General features: G+C 39.5%; 1 protein-coding gene across 1 annotated transcript; it reads right to left on the minus strand.

The window, feature by feature from the left end:
- Positions 1–3,916: 3,916 nt before the first annotated feature.
- Positions 3,917–8,485, minus strand: FABP7 (fatty acid binding protein 7). The gene is made up of 4 exons (XM_004263865.3): positions 8,096–8,485; positions 7,463–7,635; positions 6,138–6,239; positions 3,917–4,288 (listed from the first exon to the last, which is right to left on the minus strand). The coding sequence occupies exons 1-4, from the start codon at positions 8,166–8,168 to the stop codon at positions 4,238–4,240; spliced, it is 399 nt and encodes a 132-aa protein (XP_004263913.1). The 5' UTR covers positions 8,169–8,485; the 3' UTR covers positions 3,917–4,237.
- Between the last annotated feature and the right edge of the window lie 308 nt (positions 8,486–8,793).

Raw genomic sequence — 8,793 nt, forward strand, 5'->3', positions numbered from 1 at the left:
GTGAGAGGGCAGAGTCCTTAATGAGTAGGTTCGGTTGACTTTCAACAGCTGTCTAGCTATAATCTGGCTTTTCCCGTGCTGTTTGTGTCTCAACGTCAGTAACTGGCCTGGGAAGGAATGTGCTTGGAACAACCCCTCGCAGATCATCTTCCCTAAGTGCCACCTGACCTTGAGCGCATGGGACTCCTCTGCAGAAGTGATGCAGAGAACCTCGAAGTGTCTCGATTTGAACTAGGTCAGCAGAGATTTGGGATACAGTGGATCTGAGTGTGGGCCCTCGACCAGCAGTGTCAGCACTACCTGGGAAGTCTGGTTAGAAGGGAAAATTCCCAGGCCGGGCAGGGACCTACTAAGCCACAAACTCTGAGGGTGAAGCCTAGTCGTTTGTGTGTACAAGTCCTCTACGTGACGCTAACGTGATGGTGATGTTTGAGAACCACTGCTCAGAAAACACTAGGTTTCAGTTTTTTATTCGTTTGGCTTTTTTTCTTTGTTTTTGAAACTGAGAACAATGTCTCAGAACCATATTCTATGCATTCCAGAGATATACAAAAATCATAGAACTGGTTGATTTTACTCTTCAAGGAATTTTTGAAGATACTCAGTCTGACAAAGGAGCCAAGATCCCCAAACTTCATTGGGTTCTGTGGTCCTTCTATTACCATTTATGAGGATGCTGACTTCTTTAAGATAAGGGAACATGTAGTTTAAATTTGTAGGGCATGGAATTCCTCTGAAGAAGAAAAAGCCCTCCAGAATTACTAACCTCATAAAAGATGTTGTAAAGTGTATTTGTTTCCCAACAGAGAAAACCTTATTTTGTATGCTGTGTAATTTAATGGGAAAGTGTCTCATGAAACGGGCTTTGAAATGGGAGTTAGGGTGCCTCTATTTTATGCTTCATATGCTGCCAGGGCTGTTCAAGTTCTGCTTCAGCTTTAGGATGAATCAAAAGCCTTTGGAGAACCAAAGTGCTTTCCTATTGTGGAAGAAATTGTCCTTGGAGTTTCTCAGTCAACAACCTCAAGAGTGTGGAGGAAAATGGAGCAAGATTTAAAAAAAAAAGGAAAATGGATGTGAGAGAACAACTCTAAGGACAGCAATATAACTTGCATGTTTCTAGGACAAGCATTTTGAAAGATAGAAAAAGGATTTTAAAAAATTGTAAAAATAGAAATTCTCACTCTTCTTTTGCCAATTTTCAGTCAGCTTTACTGGAAGTAAATTGGTTGTGAAATAATTCTTCTTAAGTAAGCATAAAATATGGCATACACATTTTGAAACCTAAGAAGTGCTTGCAGTTTTAAAAAGGCAACATATTGAGTTAATGGGTAGAAACACTATCCTCCCTTTGACTCCCTCTGCTTTCTTTTGTTTTCCTTTATACCCTCTCTCTGAGGAGCACAAAGCTACAGTGCCTTACCATCTCTGGGTGTATACCTCACACCTGGGCACGTATTTGTAGGTCCCCATGTTCCAGGTGTAGGTGTAATTTGTTGTGAGCGTGTGTATCTGGGTGAGAGACTGCACCAGTGACAAAGTGGTTCGTGACTAGATTTCACAAGACAACCTTTAGCATAGTCAGTATCTGAGATCTTGGAATTTCAGAGATGTTCTTCCAGGGCCAGTTGGTCAAATTGCCTTTGGGCTTAGTAGTTTTTCCTTTTCAGATGCGTTGAAAAAATTTTAAAGAGGCAAACCAGAAAAGCTAGTACCTTGGCAGGTTACTGTATGAGATAGAATATAGCTTGAAGGAAAATGATTTGTAACTACCTTGTAAACATTTAGAAAGTAAATATCCTTGTTATTTGTCTTCCTAGAAAACTGCATTTGATCTACCGCTGCAACTCTTGAGCTTTTAACCCAGTGTAACTTTGCTTCCCACTAGGCCATCCCAAAACTTTTCCATTTTTCAGACAGTTGTTACGGAAATGAATGCCAGGATGTTATTTGACCTAATTATAATGAGACGAAGCTAAATCCCTATCCTTGCCCTTGTATCTTTAAGAATAGAGAGGCTAGAAGCCGTGCTTCTATCAGAGCATAGGCTGAAATCACCAAGAGAAAGCAGTCTTCCTCCAGAAGCAGAGATGAAGGTTTTCAGAGCTATTGGAGCAAACACCCTCTCTATGTTCTGTTTCATGCTTTTAAAGACAAAGGTAGACTCTAGTTTTAGTAATGGTAACTTGAGCTAGACCATCATATCCTGACATTCAGTAATAATTGTACATTCACATGTTAAATCCTATAGCTGCACTTTAGATTTTTTCTACTCTTTACTGCAGTAGTTATAAGTAATACAATAGTCAGGTAATAGTATCTTTGTGTTGAACTGTGTAAGTTAAGGGAAGTTTCCTCAAACTTATATCTGTAAGTTAATTGGACTTTGAATTAACTTATAGAAACTTAATGAAAATATTGGGTTGATTAAAAATGAATACTGAATGTTTGTCCTGAAAAATATTTACCCTTTCCCTGCCCCATGCACCAGCCTTCACAGAGGCTAACGGGAAAGTTTTCCTGAGGAGTAATTCAGGGAAAATAAAATCTTACATTTTTGTTTCAAAAGAAAATTTAGCTGAAATATTAATTTTTGAGAAGAAATAAGCAGGAAGATTGCAAGGTTTGCATTTCTCAGTATTATTCACTAGTCAAGAGAACTTGGACATGTTAATCGAATCTTCAGTTTCCTCATCGGTAAAGTAAAAATAATAATATCTGCCTTACCTGCTTCACATTGTGGGTTTGAAAACATGTACAAAAATTGTCTTATAAACAGTGAAATACGAAATAATATTTGTACTTTACAAATGCAAATCTTAGCCAGTCATAAACAGATATTTACTTTCCTTTGGTCAACTCAGTTCCACCGACCTCGCACACCCCTGCTTCCCCACCACCACACAGACACACTGGCACACACACACACAATGCCCTCTGCACACTCCATTTTATCCGTTTTAGCACTTATAGACTTTGTTCAGCTCAGTGTACTTGTCTGGAGATGCATCTTTATAGTGTTAGCACAAGTTCGTGTGCCCAATGCACAATGAGGCCAAACAAACTGAAACGTCAGAGTCTGGAGCAGAGAAAGGTTTATTGCAGGGCCATGCGAGGAGACAGGTGGCTTCTGCCCTAAAAGCCCTGAGCTCCCCGAAGTGTTTGGCCAAACATTTTTAAAAGCCAGGTGAGGGAGGTGGGGTTGCAGGGTATGTGATCAACTCATGCACAATTCTCTGACTGACTGATGGTGAGGTAACAGGGTTGTGTCACAAGCGTTCACATGATCAGTCCTTAGGCTCCAGGAGGCCTGGGGGCTATGTGCTCATGGTCATCAAGTAGTTAACATCTTCCATTTGGTGGGGGGTTTTCACATCTGGAAAACAACTCAGGAAATGTGCATCAAATACTGTTATCTAGGTACTTCAGAGAGGAGCTAAAGCAGAGGATATGGAGGGAGGCCTGTCCCAGGAAGGCCCCATAGGGTCCTACTTGGTTACAATAGTCTCGGATAAAATTCACTGCCTGGTCCTATTTACCTTTCAATAAGAAGCTTGAATTACATGCCATTTTGATTATATGAGATTTTGATTATATTTACTCTTTAATAAGACGTTTTCATGTATATCAGCTTGCTTCTTCAGACTGCCTGTTTCTAGTAGCAAGAGGCCATTCGTGCAGTCCAGCCCACCATAACAAAGCTCCTTTGGATCCTGGACATCCCCAATTCTCTACAGAAGTACCAATCCAAATTTCTCCACGTTTCCCTGGGCTTCTGCTTATTTTTTAAATTAGTATTTTAAACAAAGTGCTAACTTCCCCAGCCTGACTTTATGCCATAAAAAAAGGCTATTTAAAACTCTCTAATATATAGTTCCCAGCCAGATTAGTGATATTAACAACAACAACAAATTTCTCATGGGTGTAAGATTTTTATTCCAATTTGATTTGCATTCCATTGGAAATTATAGAATGTATTCCCTTCTTTATTTTAAAAAACAGTAGTTTACAATTTTAATAGGAATTATAAAATGTGATAAATCTGCAGATCAAAAATGGCTTTGATTGCTTGCAGTAACAAGTCTTTAAAACAAGTTTTGAAGTCATCATTTTCCACCTCCACACCAAGGATAACCTTCTAATTAGTGATCGGCCGTGCTGTAACAGCAGTAGAGCACTGAGACTTGGGTAAACAGAAAGGTTGTAGAACTTCTCCAGCCCCAGATCAGGATGTTTTCTATGCCTTCTCATAGTGGCGAATGGCAACCACATCGCCAAAAGTAAGAGTCTGAAAGATTCAAAAGATAACCAAATCTTTTTACACAGGTACGTCAGTAGCTGGAAATTTTAAAGATTATCATGTTATGTTATTTTAAAGATTATCATATATATGATTTAAGTATTATACAAAAGAATAATGGCATTTACAAACATTAAATGTTGCGTAAGTCTTCATTTTTTGAAAAGAAACCCTTATATTTGTCTCGTGAATGACATGTATACACAGTTCATGTCTCTAAAAGAAATATGAGGCAAAAACTGAGATTATCTAGATTCAGGTCAAAAGAATTCCTTTTGCCTTAAATTATCAGGGTAATTGGAGCAGATTAGCTATCTGCTTTAAAAAGTATATAAAATTTATAGTAGGTTTTCATGATACTTTACAATTCATGACCTAGATAAATTTTGAAGAGTTTTTTGAAAACCCAAATTATTTGGACAAATGGTATTTGCAATGATTTGTTCCACAATCAGCAGGAAAAGGTAAATGTACAAACGTTCTTGTTGCTTTGGCTGTCATGTTGTAGCCTATGTGAACCTTGGTGGTTATGTGGCTATAATGTGCAACATGGGCTCTTGTATCTAATCCAACTTGAAGAATTGCTATAAATCGTCTTTACAAAATTTAGTGTTTTTTAGTGTTCATCATTTTCATGTAGTCCTGTGATTTCCAAGAGTATAGTGTGCCCTTGTCATCCATTACTTTCATTTCCTTGTTTGAACTCAGGCTTGCCTGATCACCGTCATACATGCCAAAGCTGAGCTATCCACTTTTCTGTATTCAGGAAAAAAATAAAGAAAAAATCATAAAGGAGAACTTCAGATTGAATCCTTTATAAATGAATTTTTTTGTTTGTTTGTTTGTTTGATGATGGTGATGGTCACTGCAGGAAAACGTGGGCAAATGTTCATCAACATGAAAGGAAAACTGTCCCTCTGCTCCCCACACCCACTTCCACCCAGGAAATGAAGAATGAATATGTAAGGCCTCTATCTCAACCTAGAACAGCTAGCTGGTAGTCAAGGGAAGGAGAAGAAAACTAATCAATAGTCTTAAATAACAAAACCAAAAGACCCTTCCTGCTATTATCTTAGAAGGAATATGTAAAGCAACCCCCCGCCAAAAAAAACCCCACAAATGATGTATTGACTACTTCAATGTCATCAAAATTCCATTTTAGAGAAATTATTTTTAAATTATTTTTTATTTTATAATTTTTACATGACTATCCAGTATTGAATAGACATGTTTTTAAAGCTATCTGATGCATTAAAAAGAAAGACTGGAAGGAAGTAATACCAAAATGGTTCTAAGGGGACATTAAAAAGGATTTTCATATTTTTGTTACACTTTCCTGTTATATTCCAAATTATCTGCACTGAACTTGTGAAACCTTTATAAACTAAAATATAAAATGTTTAAAGCTCTCATTTATTACAGAAGCTATAAGGTGATTTTTCTGAGTTTCAGCAAATGATAATATAATATCATCTCTATATTTTCATGATGATTGGTTTTATATTCAGATTTCATTGGAGGATTAGACATTACGGTAATCCAACAACTGTTCTTTTGACACAGTTTTAGCTAAATCAATGGCAACTTTTTAAAACTACACTTAAGTAGAACTTTTCTCTTTTTCTGTAATTAAAAAAGCAGAGTGGAGGAAACAATTAGCTAAGATATTTTTATTTCTCCTGTTTTACACATGATTAAAGAACCTTGCTAGTGATTTAATGTTGTTTAAGAAGGAAAGACAGGAGAAAAGGAGGGAGGGAGGGACAGGGAAGGAGATGGGAAATGAGGGGGTGAGGGGTGGGCAATGAAGCAGGAAGGGGAAATTGCTCCTACTTACCATGACCATTTTGCCATTCTTAATCTCTCTTACAAAATTTGTCTCTTTGCCATCCCATTTCTGTACATGGACAAGTTTGTCTCCATCCAGGCTAACAACAGACTGAAACCAACAACAAAATGCAGAATATATCAATAGCTACACATCAGATTTCTGATATGGAAGCCAAATGAATTGATTTTTATCTATTTACATTTATTTATTTATTTTTGACTGCATTGGGTCTTTGTTGCTGAGAGTGGGCTTTCTCTAGTTGCAGCGAGCAGGGGCTAATCTTCGTTGCGGTGCGCGGCCTTCTCATTGCAGTGGCTTCTCTTGTTGCGGAGCATGGGCTCCAGGTGCGGACTTCAGTAGTTGTGGCACACGGGCTCAGTAGTTGTGGCACACGGGCTCAGTAGCTGTGGTACACGGGCTTAGTTGCTCTGTGGCATGTGGGATCTTCCTGTACCAGGGATTGAACCCTTGTCCCTTGCATTGGCAGGTGGATTCTTAACCAGTGTGCCACCAGGGAAGTCCCTGAGTTGATTTTTAAAAGAGTGATAATTGAATAAATAGTGATCAACTAATTATCAAAGTAGTACAATTTCCTCTGTTGCTTCCAGAGTCATTATTATAAAATCTCTAGTAATTCATAATTTGATTGAAATGTGTACATCTAAATGCAAAAATTTACCTATTAGAAATAAAAATCCTGAACTAGTGCTTTCTGACTAATCATCCTACTCTTTTAAACAGAGTCTTAGAATGAGGCAAGCTATTGATTGAGTCAACCTGAGGCAAAAGAAAGATTAAACAAAATGCAGTCTTTCAAATGAACACTATTAAATACTTTCTGAAATACAGGTTTAATATAAAATGAGAAAAACACATGGTAAAGAAACAGATTCAGGGCTTCCCTGGTGGCACAGTGGTTGAGAGTCCGCCTGCCGATGCACGGGACACGGGGTCGTGCCCCGGTCCGGAAGATCCCACATGCCGCGGTGCGGCTGGGCCCGTGAGCCATGGCCGCTGAGCCTGCGTGTCCGGAGCCTGTGCTCCGCAACGGGAGAGGCCACAACGGTGAGAGGCCCGCGTACCGCAAAAAAAAAAAAAAAAGAAAGAAAGAAAGAAACAGATTCAAGATTTGAGCTATAGTAGGTGCCCATTATTCAGAATATAAGCTATGAACACTAGGATGCAAAATTAACTCTTGGTCCTTCTCTCTGAAGTGAAATAATGAGAATATTTTTCACTTCCCATCATCTAGAAAAAAAGAAATATTGGGACTTTCTCTCTTTTATTCTCTCCTTCCCATCCCCACCCTCAGAGAAGGAGCAGCTCCTCACCTTACAGTTTCTGTCATCTGGAGTGGTTTCATCAAACTCTTCTCCCAGATGGAAACTAATCTCCGTGTTCTTGAATGTGCTTTGAGTCCTGATCACCACTTTGTCCCCCTCCTGACTGATGATCACTGTTGGTTTAGTCACATTTCCCACCTGCCTAGTGGCAAAGCCCACACCTAAAATAGCAAAAGGAAGCAGTACAGTTGGCTGCAACTTCCAAAATAGCTCACAAAGCAGGAATCTACCTTCCTATTCTGGAATCTATGTCCTAAAGTGGAAGTTTCATTAGAGTATGTTTAGCCCATCAATTATGCAGGACAACTACTGAGCCGTAATAATAAGCAGATGCTTATTTGGAAGCATAAATAGTAAAAGGATGCTGAAGAAAAAGCGGAAAAGGCGCGGAAGCTTCATGTCCTCCCCAGAATACTAAATGCTCCGTTATTTGGCCCTAGGCAAGAAAGCAGGCAAATGCTACATTTAAATATCCATTCTGTGAGAAACACACAGCCTAGCACCCTGATTACGACAATGTGATCTGTCTTTGTCTCTTGCTAACCTGATGGGTGAAGAAGGAATCTGCAAGTATCTGAAGCTGCAGGTTAAGATGAGAAAGCACATCTTATTTTTACCTACCTAGAGCCTTCATGTACTCGTCAAAATTCTGACTGTCCGTCAACTTCCACGTAGCACAGAAAGCCTCCACCATCCTTACCCTTTTCCCGTTAGCTTCAGAATCAGATAAAAGAGGCAGAGGCAAGGATCTTCGGATCTTAGGGCCACTGCAATTCGGAAGACCCCTTTGCACCTCACAGCAGCTCCTGCCTTCTTATTAAGAAAAGAGGCAGGCAGAAAGCCAATGATTTGAATTGCAAACACATCCCTCCAGTGTCCCTCTTTCCAGGAGGCTGTTGCAGGGGGAGGAGATGGGAAGGGGGGCATTCAGCGAGGTTCCAATCCTCTTTGTGATTGGCTCAGGCCACTGGGTTAGCGGAGTAGGTCGAGTTCCTCCCAAACCTCACACTGCAGCCCTTCTGCCTGAGAAATCTCTGCAAAGATTCAGTGAGGCTGGAGGCAGGGAGCGTATAATGAGAGAAGGTCTTTCAGGTTCAGCCCGAAGACTTGGCAAAGGCCATTTCAGACTGTGAGGAAAGAAAAAAACGCACAGTAGGACATTCAGATTGATTTCCGTTAATGGCAAAGCTGGTTGCAAATGAGGACCCCGCCTTAACGAAAACCACTGAAACGCCAGACTTTTCAGACAAAAGAGACTGAATAGTGCCTTTTATTTTCTCTCGTATTTATAGGGAGAGCAAAACATGAGCTAGAATTTG

This window comes from Orcinus orca, chromosome 12 (assembly GCF_937001465.1).
Source record: "Orcinus orca chromosome 12, mOrcOrc1.1, whole genome shotgun sequence".
NCBI lineage: Eukaryota > Metazoa > Chordata > Mammalia > Artiodactyla > Delphinidae > Orcinus > Orcinus orca.